This window comes from Calidris pugnax, unplaced genomic scaffold (assembly GCF_001431845.1).
Source record: "Calidris pugnax isolate Ruff unplaced genomic scaffold, ASM143184v1 scaffold24, whole genome shotgun sequence".
Taxonomy (NCBI): Eukaryota; Metazoa; Chordata; class Aves; order Charadriiformes; family Scolopacidae; genus Calidris; species Calidris pugnax.
In genome coordinates this window covers 16,283,204-16,299,114 of record NW_015090922.1, presented here as the reverse complement: position 1 = coordinate 16,299,114, position 15,911 = coordinate 16,283,204, and the positions used below count along the sequence as shown (strand labels likewise).

The following is a 15,911-nucleotide window of genomic DNA, read 5'->3' as shown; positions in this document are numbered from 1 at the left end:
TTAGCTGGGCTGTTGAGCGTTGCTCGTCTCGCGAGAGTGCCGGTGCCGCCGCAGCGATTGCTCCCGCCTGTGGCGGCGGCCGGGCACCATGGCGGCGCGGGGGGGCTTGGCCTGGTGCCTCCGCCGCCTCGGGGCCAGCAGCGACTGGCTCCTGCTGGAGGCCGGCACACAGGTGAGGGGGCCGGGCCGGGACCTTCGCCGCCTCAGCCCCCTCGCGGGGGGCGGCCTCCCGGCGCCCTGTGAAGGACCGTGCTGTGCGGCTGCCGGTGCGCTTTGTGCCGCGGCCTCCGCGCTCCCCCGGGCGCTCCTCGGCAGGGAGGAGAAGCCCCGTCTCGGTTAACGAGCGGCGGTCGTTAGTGGGAGGAGCTGGCCGTTCGCCCCGGTGCAAGGCCCGTTTCCCCCGGAGGGTGGCTCGGCGGAGCGTTGCCGCGGGCAGGGAGGGAGGAACGGAGGGAGGGAGAGTGACCGGGAGGGACCGATGTGCCGAGGCTCCCGCCGTTTATCGCTTAATGCGATCTGGTATTTACGTAGGAGCTGTTGGTGTGAGCGGTGGTGGGAAATCCTTAGCCTAACGAGCGGGGTGATGCTTTGGTGAGGTTAATGGTGTATCAGGTATGTTGGGGTTTGTGGCTTGAGTGACTCGGGTGTAAACGCGGTGGTGTTCGACGTCTGCTCCGGTTGTGTTTCGGTGTGATACAGGAATAGCCCTTTCTCAGTGATCCTGGTTTTGTATTGAAAAGCCTCAATGGGTCCTTATGCCCTATCCCTTAGTCCCAGCAGGCAAACACCTCTGTGGAGGTTGGGGTCCTGTCAAGGGGTTGCTGCTCCAGTGGTCGGCGATGGGCAGTTGGGTGTTGTGGGTTCCTCCTGTGCCCAATCCTTTTGTGCTGACGCATTGCAAAAGGTACCACTCTCATCTTGCAATGCCAGGCAGCTCTTCAAGCAAATCTGGAGTTTTGTTACTCTCCCATCATGGATCTGAGGCCAGGAGGTGCGCAGGTTGAGATGCTCAGTGAAGGGCTTGAGGTAATGCACCTGCAAAACAGGGCTCTGCTAATTGTGCAGAGAATCTTGCTCAAGGTGTTACTGCTCCGATTGTCTGCACAGCGCTACAGTCCTTGTTGCAGGCAGCAGGGAGGCTGATGGCATCCTGGTACTGCAGGTTTGCCCGGCCACAGCCTAGCATAGCAGCATGGGCTGCTTTCACTGGGGCTTTAAATGTCCACGCCAGACTGCACTGCTGAGGCCTGGAGATGTGCCAGGGTCTGCCAGGACTGCTGTGGGCAGCAGCCAGCTCCAGCTGGCAAGTGGTCACCTCTCGGCCCCCTGTCCCAGTTTGCTCAGTGAAGTTGATCAAGGGGAAGTTTTGTGAGTGGCCCTACTTGGTCTCACTCTTCTAGTGCATGAGGGCACGCACTGGGCACCAATAACAGTTCACATGGGTTCTCCCTTTGCAGGGAGAAGTGCAAAGTTGAATTGATAGCTGAGTCTGCCTGTACTTCTTACGTATGCAATGCCTGTTGATAGAATACTAATATGTATGAAGCATTGAAGAGGTAGGAACCAAATGTGGTTAAATTTGCTTCCTTGCATTTAGTTGACACAGGAGTCTTTAAACTCATGGTGAGACCTGCTCAGGTAATGTGTAGTCAATGAACTTTTCTTGACGGTGGTATCTTTCCATCTTGGAAAGGTGGAAAGTTCCTACATCCATCCTACACCGTGGAAGGTGTAGCTCAAATGAGTTGGGATTGCAGGGGAAAAGGACAGCCTTCATCCAAGGCATAGAAACTAGACTGCACTTCTATAATATTCTTCACCTGATTTAACTGTGGTCTTCTGCCAAAAGGTGTTTGTCCTGCTTTTTCTGGCTGTGTGTTCCTGCTGTATTACATCGGATCCAAGCAGTTGTCTAAAGGTGTGATAAGCTGACTGAAAACTTGTGCAACACACAGATGAATAAGAAAAGTGTGTATGATTATCAGATCTCGCAAAGGAAGCAGTGAAGGGGAGAGAGCAGAGCCATGCTTTAAATGGCAGTCTGCAATTAGATAAGATTTAATAAGGTACTGTGAAACAGTACAATTAAATTATGTCCCTTTTTCCAGAAGATGCTATTAGATTCTAATTGGATTATTTAGATCACTTTCGCGATTAGTTATGAACTGCATGGAGCTTAGTTTCTGAGCCGTAAGATTGATGGTGTGATTTACAAATGTATCGTGCATTTTGGGCACGGCTAAGTGCTCGGGTTTTTTCCTGCATCTTGTTCACAGACAGTTGAACAGATGTAACTAATGAAAGAAGAGAGTAAGAAGTAATCTTGAGACCCACAAATAATTGTACTGGTTTGAAGAAATGATGTTTAGTTAGGTAATTGCTAAGGTGGGACATGGATGGATTGAGAGTGGATTTGAGCAGCTCTGCTGCTGAGGAAGTTTTCTATGAAAACAAGGCTGTAACCTGCCTTAGAGCAATCAAATTTTCCTCAATGGGAGAGAAAGAGAATACTCAAAACTTTGTAGGTTCCCGTTTGCTATCCATTCTTGAATTTAAAAGCAAAAAAAAAAGTTAATCATATTATCACAAATTCTTGGGAAGTAGCTCTAAGATGCTGTACTTAAATTGAAATGATATAAACTGAATTAACCATGTTGTTGCTGACTGCAGTTACTAAACTCCTTTATTTTTAGGTAACTATAGGCCGAGGATTGGATCTCACGTACCAGCTGGTGTCAAAAACCTGTCCCTTGATGATCTCTCGTAAGCACTGTGTTTTCCAGCAAAATGCAGAAGGGCAGTGGACTGTCAAGGATAACAAGGTACAGAGACTGATTAAAGACTTTGTACTCTGAGATTCACTGAAGCAAATGCCCTGTTTGGACTCAACAGGCCATGATATAATATGGTATAAATGTGACAGAAGGTCCATGGGAATGTGTCTTGCCTGTTGTGTGCTTCCATGAGGAAGCTTCAGTCTGCTGCAACTGGGATGAAACCGTATTGCCTTCTGTATGTAGATTTGTGTCTTGGTTTAGCATTTTTCAGACAACTGTAGTCTCCCCAAGGGCACTTTGCAGTCTGAGAACCTGTTTTATGTTGCTTTCTTAAATAATAAAATTCCTATGAATTTTGGCAGTATTCAAAAGGATGATGTTCTTATCCTGCTAATGAAAGGATAAACTGGTACTCCTTATTGCAGTGACACAATTGCTTTAATTATAATCAACTACACCAAGAATCTGTTGTTGGAAAAAACATGCTTAATGTTTTGTTCAAACAGGTTTCTTCTGAAAGTCTTCCTCAGCTGATTAGAATAGAATACTGACATCAGAGTCCTCAGCTAGGTCTCACTTTGACTTCAGAAATGTGGAATTTTTTTTATATCATGATCTCTCCACTTTCTCATTCAGGCTAAAAACCTGAATGTTACTGTAAAATCAGTAACTTGCTTTAAAACAGCACTGGTAGAACAAAAAATGTTCAACATGTCATGCAGATTTGAAGGATGTTTGGGCCAACAGCAGATTAGTCAGAAAGGAATGGAGAGGCTACTATTAAAATTACAATGGTCTTAACGATACTCTGTTGCAGAACTTGTATACACTTGAAAAACTTAAGGGTTCTTGCATGATTGGAAACAACTATGGTGTATTAGCTGCTAACAATTCCTCTCAGTTGTCACTGCTACCAGTTTTTGAAGTTGTTTTATTGAATCGCTTTGAGACACATCAGTTAATAATTCTGCAGTTCACCTTGATCAGTTTTGCTGTTTTTTAAAACTATATCATGAGCTAGTGCCTTTTCAAACCCCTTGTTCTGCTTTGAACATTATCTCTAGAAGAATATTTTCCTTGTTTATATTCTCCTTGTATTTATGGAGAACTGTCTCTAAAAGTTAAGAATAATTACTGCAAAATTGTATGTTCTTTACAGTGATCTATTGCAGGGTCTTTTCTTTCTGTTAGTTCTTATTTCTTCTGAAGCTTTTGGGCAGTTTTTTCCCCCTTAGAGTTCATTCTTGTCCTTCTGCACAAGTATATATATTAATGTTTTTCCTACTGCTTGTACACAAAATCTGTAATGCAGGAATAATGTAAGGTAAATAATGTAATGCAGTAACTGTAATAAATGGGACACCAAGCCAATAAATTGGATATTGCAAGGTTTATTTAAAGAGATGGCTTGGTCTCATTGCCACACCGAAGAGGTTGGATATGTTTACAGTTGCCAGGAATAACTTGCAGAGGATTCTGTAACTGCATATTAAATTTTGCTGGTTCTCTGTTCATTTGCAGAGTCTAAATGGAGTATGGCTTAATAAACAACGCCTGGATCCCTCAAAAGCCTATCCTATCACTGAAGGAGACCGTATTCAGTTGGGAGTGCCTTTGGAAAACAAAGAGACTGCTGAATATGAGTATGAAGTAATTAAGGAGGAATGGGAGAAAATCAGACCCTTTTTAGCCCAAAGGAGTGACCTGGGAAAAGCTAAGAGTTCAAGAACTAAACGTAAATTTAGTTTGGAGGAATCAGAGACATCTGGATCAGAAGGCCCTTCAAACTCCAGATCCAAAAGAGACAGAGTGTCCTGTGGCAATGAAACTCTGGGTGAATCATGGGGAAAGGTAGAAGAGGCCAAACAGTTAACAGGGAAGATGCATGTCAAGCTGCCTTCTCCTGGACCAAGTGAGCAGGGTAGTGGTCCAGTGCATAGTAGCCCTGTGTCCTCCGAGAAAGCTGTGTCTGTCACCCATAAGGACCAGAAAAGCTCTGGTCTTGAAGAGTCGTGGACTGGCTTGGAAATGCTGAGGAAAACTCTAGTAGACATAATGAAGTTGAAGGTGAAAGTGCAGGAAAAGCAGACAGCAGTTCTGAATGTGAAGCAGAAGCGCAGGAAGTGTGCTCAGAAGGAGATCCTGGCAATGGAGCAGGAGCTGCAGGAGTTGCAGGACCAGCTGTGCATGGAACAAGAGCATCAGCAGCAGCAGGTGGAAGAGCTGGAGAGGACATTCTCTAAAGAGCAGCAGAAGCTAGAGGTATAATGAGATAAACTTTTTGACCTAATTTTTTTACAAACAGGTTCATTACAGCAAGATAGTAAATAATTTCAGTGAGTAAAAAAGCGCATTTTAGTTTTAAAAAAAGCTATTTTTTTTATTAAAAATTAAAATAAAAAAAAATTTAATCAAAAAAACCCCACAAGTCTCTGTCTGATCTTCTGTGATTACAGAGAGGACAAGTTGAAAAGTATTCACTGTAAGTGTGAATTTCTCTCTACTATATGGCTAAATTAATGCCCAGTTACATGATAAATCCATTCCCTTTCCAAGCAAGTCAACTATTGGATGCCTTGATTCCTGCAGGGAAGGAGACTTTTTCATACTTTCAAAAAAAACTTTTCTTGCAATCTGTAAGTGTCTTCAAGCAGTAGGTTGATAAGTAGCTTTTTTAGATAACAAACTGAAGTCTTTCTATTTAAGTTTGCTCAAAATCTGGTTTAAAGGAAGTAAGAATTCATCTTGGAATGAGTTTTATGATTTATCAGCCACTTCCTTTAAAGTGTGCTGCTAAAGGTGAGAGACCTCTATCAGAAGTACAGAAAGTCTGCAGTTGTGTGCATGGGGCACATGGGGAAGTTCAGCTGGAGCTGTAGGTATCTCTGGCATCTTTGAATGTGCTTAAAGATAGAGTTGCAGGTTTTTTTATGTTTGAGTTGTTGCTGACCTCTTTGCTGCTATGAATGTGCTGGTTCCTTCACAGCTGGAATAACATGTAGGTGTTCCAAGTATGTAACTGTAAATGATATATCTATTTTAACTCTTCACAGTAAATGATGGCTCTAATTTCTGTTGTACCCATGTAACACTAGAGTGGGACATCTCAGGATTTCCTGAAAACCAGTGTTGTTTCTTTAAGCATATCCTATAAAGAGACTGTGCAAAGTCGTAACTTTCTGTCCCTTGCTTTCTTAATGTCTTTTTTTGTTTGTTTGCTTTTCCTTTCCTCTAAGAGTTTTCCTCCAGCAAAAAGGTCTTACTTTGTTGTGGTTTGGGTTATTTTTTTTCCCTCAGGGAGCAAACTGGCAACACGGGGAAGAGAATCTGAAGGAGCAACTGGCCCAGGTCCTGCAAGAGGCAAGTAGTTATGAGTCTGGATTTGGTCTAACTGTGAATCTCAGATATTTAAGTATCTTAGTGCTGTGGCCTCTTGGTACAATTCTAGGACTTTGCCTCCGGTGCAGATTTTCATCTACAGACCAAATTTCTGTTAGAAAGTGGCAGACCTCCCTTTGTTGGAGCGACTATTTCCCAGCAGATATTGTGAGAATATGCATTCAGATTGAAAGCATTAAATAGCTGCAGTGATTTTTACTTGAATTTGGTCCTTGGGCTGGTGGGCTTTTTTGCGAGGTGGGTCTGCTAGGTATCTGTTTTGGGGAAGTTGTTTTGGCAATTATAACCGTATGAAAAACATTTTCACTCTTGTTTAGGAATGTTTTTGTAAGAGATTGCCACACGCTTAGGTTCCCTAGGCTTTTTCCAAAAGGTCTTTGCTTTTGGAAAGCTGATCTGAAAACAGCTTCAGGTAACCCTGCATTTAGTGGCAGGTTTTTATGATCCTTATGTGTCAAATACCCCTTAATACTCAAATGTCTCTCACTCAAAATGGTGACTGTAAAACCTAACTGAAGTGAAAGAGTAACCTGGGAGAGAGCATGAGAAGTGCCATGACGCTGGGAAGGTCATAAATAACTGGCACTACATTCCAATTGTAAGGCTAAACTGCCTTAACACTCCAATTTATATAGACATGTGTTGCTTTTTTAGGAGGAGATTAGGAGAAATGAGTATGCTGAACCTTGTCATTACAGCCATGTATATTTAATAAGATAGCTGCTAATGGCACTTGTAATTTCTGTGATGATACTGTTACAGCATCATGCTTTGATGGAAGAACTGAGCCGTAGTAAAAAAGATTTTGAGGAGATAATTCGAGCCAAGAATAAAGAACTGGAAGAAACCAAGGTAAGGTATAACTGAATTCTTAGTTTTATTCATAAGTGAAACATGATATACTGCAGCAGAGGGAATGGTTAATTTATCATTTGCCTTGACTGTACTGTGCCTCCTGTACTGAAAAACTCCTGCCTTTTGAGGTGGCAGCTGACTCTAGTCTCCAGGACTGGGGGAGGGAGGGTACACCTTGCCCCCTTTATAAAGTAGTATTGAGCAGTCATTACTAGATCTTTCTCAATCATAAAGAAAGCCCAGGGTACCTGAACTGTGTGTTGTGCAGAAGTGGGCCCATTCCACAAAGAAGAGTAATGTGTTTGAAAAGTGAGGTGCTTCATTTTCAGTTAGAGTGCATTTGGGTAGAACTGCAGTGTTCCAGCAGCCCTACAAGAGAGCGTAGGACTGAAACAACATGGAATTTGAATAACGAATGAGATAAGCCACATTTCTTCCTGCCCTTGACACAAGGTGATGAGTGGAAAAATAATTAAGGAGATCTTGCCCTGTGTCTTAGTCCTGGAAACTGGAACATTATCCACCTCTGGCTGGTTGCTTATGGTTCGTTTTATATGTTGTCTTTGCAACTTGCTTGCTCTTTCAAGTATAGCTTCAATTGGAAGAATTTCTCTGTTATTTTTAGAAAAAAGAGGTGGTACCTAGGAGCCTAATTTAACTCCAAATAAAAAAAATTGGGCAGTTAAATGCAAGTAAATGTTTTAAATTCTTATGATTCCTTTTTTAAGTATTTGAGGTATTTTGTTGGGTGTTTTGCTCTTTACATCAAAGGACTGTTCTGTTGGCTTAAGCCAAACTCATTCCATGAAGGGGGGTTGAAAGAGATTCTGAAAAGATTGATCCAGCTGGTGGTTTCTTTAGGCTGAAGGCAATTTTTGGTAATGGCTGCTGTTCTTGCCTGTTAAGTTCTCTCTGGTGCGTAGGAATATTCTCAATAGTGCCGTGACTACAAAGCGGAGAGAGGTTGCAGGTCTGGGTACGTCATAGACACAGACACGACATGTGGAGACTTGCAGTTTTATGATTTTCCACATGTACTACTTTCCCCTGCACATGTACTTCCTGCCAATATTGTATCGAGTAAAACCTTGTTCTTTGTTGATACATAACCATGTGTACTTTCCCATTAGGAGGAGAAGGAAAAGGTGAGAGCCCAAAAAGAAGAGGTGTTGAATCAGATGAATGACGTGTTGGAGAATGAGTTGCAGTGCACGATCTGTTCTGAGCACTTTATTGAGGTATGTTTAAACCGGTATTGGTTTACTAGTAAAGAAAAGACTTGAGAAGCTTTCACTAGTTCTATTAAATGAAGCTTATTTCTTTGCTTTGCTAGTTTAACAGTTTCAGCAGTGAGTTCTGGATAAGGGCTGATTCTGTCTGACCCATTCTGTCTGTCCTAACCCTTCTGGGCAGCAACTTCAGCTTTAATGTCCCTACCTGCATAGAGATGAGTGCTTAATCCTAAAATGCATAGAGGCTTGCAGCAGTTTTGGGTGGTTTTGCACTGCAGCTCTGAGCTGCTGCTGATGGCCTGCTTGGGGAAGAATCATTTTATAGTGGACCTTGCTTTAAGTCGATGAGGATTGGACTGCTTCAGGTTTAGATATAGGAAGAGGTTAGCAAAGGAGGGGAGGTGCAGGGAGGTGTAGTGTTCACTCAAGTCCTTAACTGTTTATATCATTCAGATAAATTTTTTTTGAAAAGGAAAAACTGACCTGCTTCCATTTGATCCTAGAATTAGTAGGTAGGCAGGCTGTGTCTGAAATGCAGAGTGTTACACTGTTTGTGTTTTGCTAGAACTTCAGTTTCATTACAGTCATTACTACTACCTGATATGTTAACCTTGCTATAATGACTTAAGACCTAGCTGAAGCTTTAATTTCTGGTTTCTTAGTGATTTAAGATGCTATTCTGTAGTATTGGAGTTTTCCCATAATTTAATTGTTTTCAAATTGGAGAAATTATAACAGAGTTAATTCTTTCTGTGTTTCTGACTTGCTATGATCTCCACTGAATCCATTAACCAACTTGTAAAACTTGTCTGCACTCTGGCATGAGAGAGTTATTTTATGTGTAACCCCTACAAAGGCTAAAGACAGTGGCTTCGGGCTTCCTCCTCTTCCCTTATAGGAAATGTTCATCTACCTTTGTTCTGACTTCAGTGGGTTTTTTTTTTTTTTTGGACAATGCCTGTGTGAGCACGCACTGATATGTATTCTTCCCTCAAATTCCACAGGCAGTCACTCTGAACTGTGCACACAGCTTCTGTTCCTACTGTATCGATGAGTGGACGAAACGTAAAGTGGAGTGCCCTATCTGCAGGCAGGAGATCAAATCAAAGACACGCTCTCTGGTGCTGGATAACTGCATCGACAGGATGGTAGAAAAACTGGATGTGGCAACGAAAGAGCATCGCCTGACCCTTATCAGAGAGCGGAAAGGTGAGAGGTGGGTGGATGTGGCATGATGAGTACAATCTCTCATTCCATCTATTTTGTACAACTTTCTTTGGCACCTATATACCAAGGAGATGCTCAAGGAATGCAGCATAAACACTAGAAAATTTAATTTTAAGGTATTTTGTGTAACTAGCTTTACTGCACATTAAAAATATAATAAAATTAATAAAAAGTTTGGAAAAATAGGTCAGTTTGAATTGCCCAGTCAAGCAGGACAGCTTAACCATACTAAAGGTTATGCTATTTCAGAGAGATCAATAAATAAAAGCAAAATTATAGAGAATGGACCTTGAAAACTTTACCAGGCACCTTTTGATTAAGCTATTGACCACATTATTGCAAAAACTCTGCAGAGGAGTGCCTGACAAGAAACTGAATCCTCGACTGTGTAGGAGATCTCTGAAGGGAATGTCAATGTGTCGTGTAAGTGTGTAGCTGAACTGGGAATTGACCACTGTGATTTAAATGCATAACCTCTTGCCTAGTTGTAGCTTGAAGACTGTGCGTGCTGGTGATGCCTTTAATTAAACTCCAGTATGGAGCATTTCTGTTCTGCTTCCCTTTTACAAATTTGTTTCTAGAGCACATGACACTGGTATCTAGGTGCGGAAATGTAGAAGTCTCTTCCTGCTACCCCTTAACAAATTTCTGTTGCTGTGTTCCCTTAAGTAATTTTCTTGTTTTCCTCTTGTAGAGGCGAATGCATATTCCTTCGTTTTGCAATGTGTGAAGCCTTTTACCTAATGAAAGGTGGTTTTGGAACATTTCAGATTCTCCATGATGATATAGAGTGACATCACTAAGCAGTATTAGTTCACATCTGAAATTGTCACTTACTTAACCTATTCAGTCTCATTCCCTCAGGAAGTTGCTCAGAGGCTGCCCAACTCGGCTTCGTGAGTTGCTGTCACCTCTGCAGAACTGATGCTGCTCTTGTGCAATACCCGAATCTGCAGGGTATGCCATAGTACTAGTGAACTGTGGTAGCTAATGGTGATGGGATGAAGTGGTGCTTTTGTTGGAGCCCACTTCGCTTCTGTGTGGTAAACCAGTGGTCTTTGTGCTTGTTTGAACAAAAAAGAAAAAAGCTCATAGCCTACCTTCACATGTGACAGATGCTCTAATTATTTAAAATTATTATTAGTTAGTAGGAAATAGTTTAGCTTCACCATGACACATTTCAGGAGGACGGATGAATTGTTTCTGTGTGGTCTTTTTATTCAATGATGGAAGATCTTGATTGAGATGAAGATAACCATGTAATGTGAGTTCCATAAGAAATGGGCTGAAAGAAAAGTAATGGTGCAAGTGGCACTTGGGAATTTCAGTCAGAGCTTCCCAAGAAGCCTTTCCAAGAGCCTTAGTATAACAGGCACCAATAGGACAGCTCGCGCTCTTAAGTGTATGGAGGTTTTGACCATTCAGGGGCCATAAGCGTCCTGAGCAACTGTTGTTTGAGGGCTCCTTACCACATTTTGTTCCTTCCCTCTTTCTTACCTGGCAAGGCAAGCACACAACAGCCACTTCCATTGCCAGTTGTATGTCAGTGATGGGATGGAGAATGTCTCCTTCTCATCTGTGCTATCTTAACAGGAAAAGGCATAAAGGAAACTTAAGAAAACAAACCAAAAAAGCCCTTTGATCTTTCAGAGCTGAAAACTGAAAGGAAGAAGGCTTATGCCCCGCAGCTTGACAGACCTATTGCAAACTGACAGTGAGAGGCTATGTTTCAAAGAGAACTAGTAATTTAGCAGCCTTTGTGGCAACAGTGGTCACTGCTAACTTTTGTGTCTGTGTATTCTGAATGCAGAGAAACAGAATGCGTTGGTGAAACCAGCCATGGACAATGATGGCAGCGTCGTTTCTTCCATCTCCTCCGTCTTTTTGATGAGCCGTTGTGACAGTGAGGACTCTGAGGAGGATTCTTACTATAATGAAAGCTACTACATTATCTAAAAACTATTACTGCAGACTTGTTTGCCTGTGTGCTGCTCAGAACAACCTAATGGTGTTTGGTTGACTACTGCTGGATGAGTGGACTGGACATCTAAGGGATTCTATGAAGAGGCTGGAGCTGAAAACTAGCAGCATTTGGAAAAGACCTTATTTTTTAAATGAATGTACAGAAGCTTGATCTCTAAAAGAAAACTGGGATCGTGAGAGAACCGTCATTTTGCTGGATAGCTGACATACAAAACCCAGGCTTCCATGATCGCTTGTGACCTATTTGGTGTAATGTAATAGTTTGTATGCACTGCTGCCCTTTCCCTAGTGAATGACATGTTTAAATGTGTACATCAGCTTCCCTTATTTCAGGCAGCAGAGGGAATGGCCCAAGCTATTTGAGAACTTGGCCATCCTCACCAGCAGGCAAGAGAAATGTATCAGCAAAAAGTGCCAATGTGGGTTTTCCTCTTTTCATATGGCAGCTAGGGTTGTTTGTCCCAGGCCTCTGGCAGTAAAGGAAAGGGTAGGTTATGGCCTCTGCCAGCTGAAGTGCATTGTAATCAGAGCTGCTGGCCATCCTTTTGCTCCTTTGATGTTACTCATTTTGTGTTAGATAGGGATGGAGAAGATTAAATCTTCCAGAATTCCTTAGCTAGTGCTCTTTTCATATAGTATGTTTGCTTTGTTCCCTCTTCAGGCTTTTGCATAATGGGTTTTAGAATTCAGAAGCAGCGCATCCAGAAGGTACTAGCAATGACTTCAGAAACACGTGTAGCAGCAGAGAGGAACCTCAGCCTCTTCAGAAATGCTGCTATCTGAATTGGCAGGGTAGGAAAGCAGCATCTGTAGGCAACTACAAGGCACAGAAGGAAGCATTCAGTTTTATTGTTTACAAAACATTGCTGTTGAGCCGTGGGTTGTACTACCTCACAGCAAATCACTTATCCCGAAGAGACTGAGCAAGTCTTGCCTTGTCCTATCATGACTTTGTCTATGAAGTTCCATGTTCAGTAGCGTATACTTTTGACTTAGCTGTTACATGGAAAGGACTGTTTTACACTGTGAGAAGAGGATGGGGGAAGGCCTTCTTATCCGTAATATTTCTTCAGCTATTTGTATGTACTTTCTGTGTTTATTTTGTTTAAGAAGAAAAATATAAACCCATTTCTTTAGTCTTCCTTGGTGCAACAACTGATAGGAATATCTTTCTCCTAGTTTTCTTTGATTTTTATTTTTTGAGAAAACACAGACTATCTCATTTTCATGACTTTGCTTCATGTTTTAATTGCTCTAAGTAGTGTGACTATTTTAAAGTTCTTTGAAAGACTTGTGTATTCAGGAATTGATAAAGACAACCCAACTCTTAAGCCTGTGGTTACCCTAACAGTAATTTAGTAGATGCAATTGTACCTCTTACATTCTTCCACTAAAGAAAGATCCCATTAAAGAGGTGCATGAATGATGATGCTGTGGTAAGGAAGCAGTGCATTCTGACAGATTTGATTGGTAGGACTTAAACAAGGGAGGTAGGTCTGATCTGTGGGCCAGGCAACTTTCTTAACATCTTAGTGTAAGGTTTCTTTTGTGAAAGAGACTCAACTCAAACATCTTGAGTTTTCTTCTATTCTTTTTAATATTAATTTTCTGTGTATGATCATAAAAGTTTCTTTTGTGAATATATGTTCTCTAGGATGTCTGAGAGAAGAGGGTTCCTCAAAACACTTGTGAAATAAGCTGATGTTGGAACAGGCATTCCTGATGAAGAGGAGTAGGAGGAAAATACTCTGGCTAGCTAGGACTGCAAATTCTTCTATTGTGTATCTCTTCCATGTTGCTGTGCTTTTTTTGCTTTTTTCATTTTGCTAAATATATTTATTTTGTTATGTTGGTGTTTATGCATATTGCAGAGAAGGATAATGCTTCTCCTAGTAACAGAGTAATTCTTCAGTGTGATTTCTGTGCGTGTCCTCTTTTCACTAGAATATGAAGAACATAAGCAGTATACCAAACCTTTTCCACTCTTACGGGTAGGTGCATAGTGTGTAAAGGTTGCGGAGAGAGGTTAAGTAATAATACTGTTCACTTGCAAAAGCCTTTCACTGACACAAGCAGAGCTCAGCTCCCAGTTCACTAAGTTCCTCAGTAAAACTACTGTCAGATACAGAGCTGATGACTAGACATCAGCTTATGCAAAAGATGTCCGTATTTCCAATACTGTGCTCTCCTTTGGTCTGAGGTCTGGATCCTTCCTTCTACTTGATTGTACGTCTCAACATCTCCTTGGAGATGTCATGTAGTGTGATAATCAAAAATTTTCAGAGTAAGATATTGTTTATCAACATCAGCAGGAGTAACTGGGAAGGAGTGCTAATGGGTTGCAGAACAGGACCATGACAGAGGCATGCTGTGCTGTTTAACTCCTGCAGATCTGTTGATGCCAAGATCAGTCTGACAGTTGCTTTTCTCTTGCATGTGTAGTCTACCATGTTAGTGCTTGGTGAGCCTTAGCAACAGATGTCATTTAACTTTGCAAAAGATGTAACGTGCACTTTAATAATCCAGCTGTCCCCCCACTCAATGTGGGGTTTTGATTTTTTTTTTTTCAAAGACAGCCTCTGACTAGTCAATGTTTTGCTTCCTGCTCATAGTCCTTCCCTCCTGCCACTTCCTTTTGCCATAATGTCATATATTTCGATGCATACTCTACAGCGACTAGATAAATCATGCACTATGCTTCCCAAATAGTATACTCCTGTCCCTTGGTGCTACCACGTTTATTTTTTAAGATTAAACATTCCTGCCTGTGTACTAAGCTGTCTGCCCCCGGGTTTCAAGCTTAATGCGAAGTACAAGATAGCTCCAATTAACATTTGAAAATGATTGACAAATGATCTGTATACATGTATTAGGCTTTTATTTTGTGAAAAGCTCTTTCATCACTGGCCTTACAAAACCTGCTCTGGCTCTGCCCAAGGAACAGAGCTGTAGTTAGTTACTGGTGAAGCGCCTGGTTGGTGAGCAGGCTATAGGCTTCTCCATAGGAAACCTGCAGTGCCACCACGCATAGTGACATCTCCAGCCAGCGTGTCAGGGCAGGGCTGCCCATGGTCACCCCCACAGTTGGAGAGCTGCTAAAAGGTTGTCTCCTTCAGAAGCGTGAAAAAAGCTGTTTTTCTAAGAAAGTACTGCTTTTAAGGCAGTGGTTGAATTATCTGTGCATTAACACACTTTATATACTTTTTTTTTAATGAGCTTTCTATACCTTTTTATACACTTTATACATGTTTTTATAAACAATATATTTACAAAAATTATATGTGGATATATAACATTTCACGTAGAATTTCAACATATTTTCACCCATGTGCACCCCTACCTCACCTCCCAGTGGAGGTGTGTGAGCACAATTTATATACGTTTTTATACACTATATACATTTTTATACACAATATATTTACAAAAAGCATGTATATATATACACGTAACAATTTACTTAGAATTTCAATATATTTTCACCCCTGTTCACCCCTATCTCACCTCCTTGTGGAGGTGTGTGAGCACAGTTTATATATATTTTTATACACACTCTATTTGCAAAGAGTATAGTATATAACATTTTACATAGAATTTCAATATATTTTCACCCCGTACACCCCCACCTTACCTCCCAGTGCAGGTGTGTGAACACAGTTTATATATATATATATTTTTATACACAACCTACTTACAAAAAGTCTGTGCGTGTGTATATATATAACATTTCACATGGAATTTCAATATATTTTCACCCCTGTGCACCCCTGAGGTGTGTGAACACAATTTACATATATATTTTTATACACAATCTACTTACAAAAAGTGCATGTGTGTATATATATAATATTTTACAAAGAATTTCAATATCTTTTCACCCCTGTGCGCCCCCACCTCACCTCCGGGTGGAGGTGTGTGAACACAATTTGTATACATTTGCATACACGCTATATTTACAAAAAGTGTGTGTATATATATAAAATTTTAGGTAGGATTTCAATATATTTTCATGCCTATGCACCCCTGACTTCACATCCACCGGGACGGACTGAGGCCGCCGCTTACCTGCTTCCCCACCGCGGCGGCTCCTGAGGCCGGTGCCCTCGCCGCGGGCAGGGCAGAGCCGCTAGGCCGGGGCCTAGGCCCGCCGCCATGCCACCGCCGTTGCCTAGCGACCGGGAGGCGGGGTTACTTCCGGGTTGAGGCGGCGGGCGGGCGGGCGCGCGCGTCACTGCCGCGCGCCGGCGGGCTGAGGGAGGACCCGCGGGCCCGGGGGGCGGCGACAGCGGCGGCTCCCAGCCGGGAAACGAAACCGGCAGCGGAGCAAGAACGGGCCCTCGGGAGACGGGCCGAGCAACACGCCTGTCCCCCGTTCCGCCGCCTCCTCCTGCCGTGAGTGTTACTCCATCTGAGGGGGGCCCGGCCCGCGGCTGGCCCGGCC

General features: G+C 42.4%; 2 protein-coding genes across 4 annotated transcripts in view; both read left to right on the top strand.

Moving 5' to 3' along the window:
* The first annotated feature begins 21 nt into the window (after positions 1–21).
* On the top strand, positions 22–13,390 carry RNF8 (ring finger protein 8, E3 ubiquitin protein ligase). Of its 3 annotated transcripts, none has more exons than XM_014950906.1 (8): positions 22–172; positions 2,694–2,822; positions 4,299–5,039; positions 6,075–6,137; positions 6,939–7,028; positions 8,162–8,269; positions 9,268–9,479; positions 11,301–13,390. In XM_014950906.1, the coding sequence occupies exons 1-8, from the start codon at positions 89–91 to the stop codon at positions 11,338–11,340; spliced, it is 1,467 nt and encodes a 488-aa protein (XP_014806392.1). In that variant the 5' UTR covers positions 22–88; the 3' UTR covers positions 11,341–13,390. The 3 variants fall into 3 exon arrangements, with proteins under 3 accessions (XP_014806392.1, XP_014806390.1, XP_014806391.1); XM_014950904.1 differs by having other exon boundaries at positions 23–172; positions 9,268–9,472; XM_014950905.1 differs by lacking the exon at positions 22–172 and adding an exon at positions 543–1,026 and having other exon boundaries at positions 9,268–9,472.
* A 2,347-nt stretch (positions 13,391–15,737) lies between these two features.
* Positions 15,738–15,911, top strand: part of CMTR1 (cap methyltransferase 1) — a 29,436-nt gene continuing 29,262 nt past the window's right edge. Inside the window, exon 1 of the mRNA XM_014951147.1 lies at positions 15,738–15,862. The gene's annotated coding sequence lies outside the window, so the exon portion shown is untranslated. The remainder of the gene's footprint in view (positions 15,863–15,911) is intronic.

Coding starts and splice junctions, on each gene's coding strand:
- RNF8 (XM_014950904.1), top strand. CDS start 89: ATGGCGGCGCGGGGGGGCTTGGCCTGGTGCCTCCGCCGCCTCGGGGCC. Junction 7,029..8,161: donor AAGAACTGGAAGAAACCAAG/GTAAGGTATAAC, acceptor CTTTCCCATTAG/GAGGAGAAGGAAAAGGTGAG. Junction 9,473..11,300: donor CCTTATCAGAGAGCGGAAAG/GTGAGAGGTGGG, acceptor TTCTGAATGCAG/AGAAACAGAATGCGTTGGTG.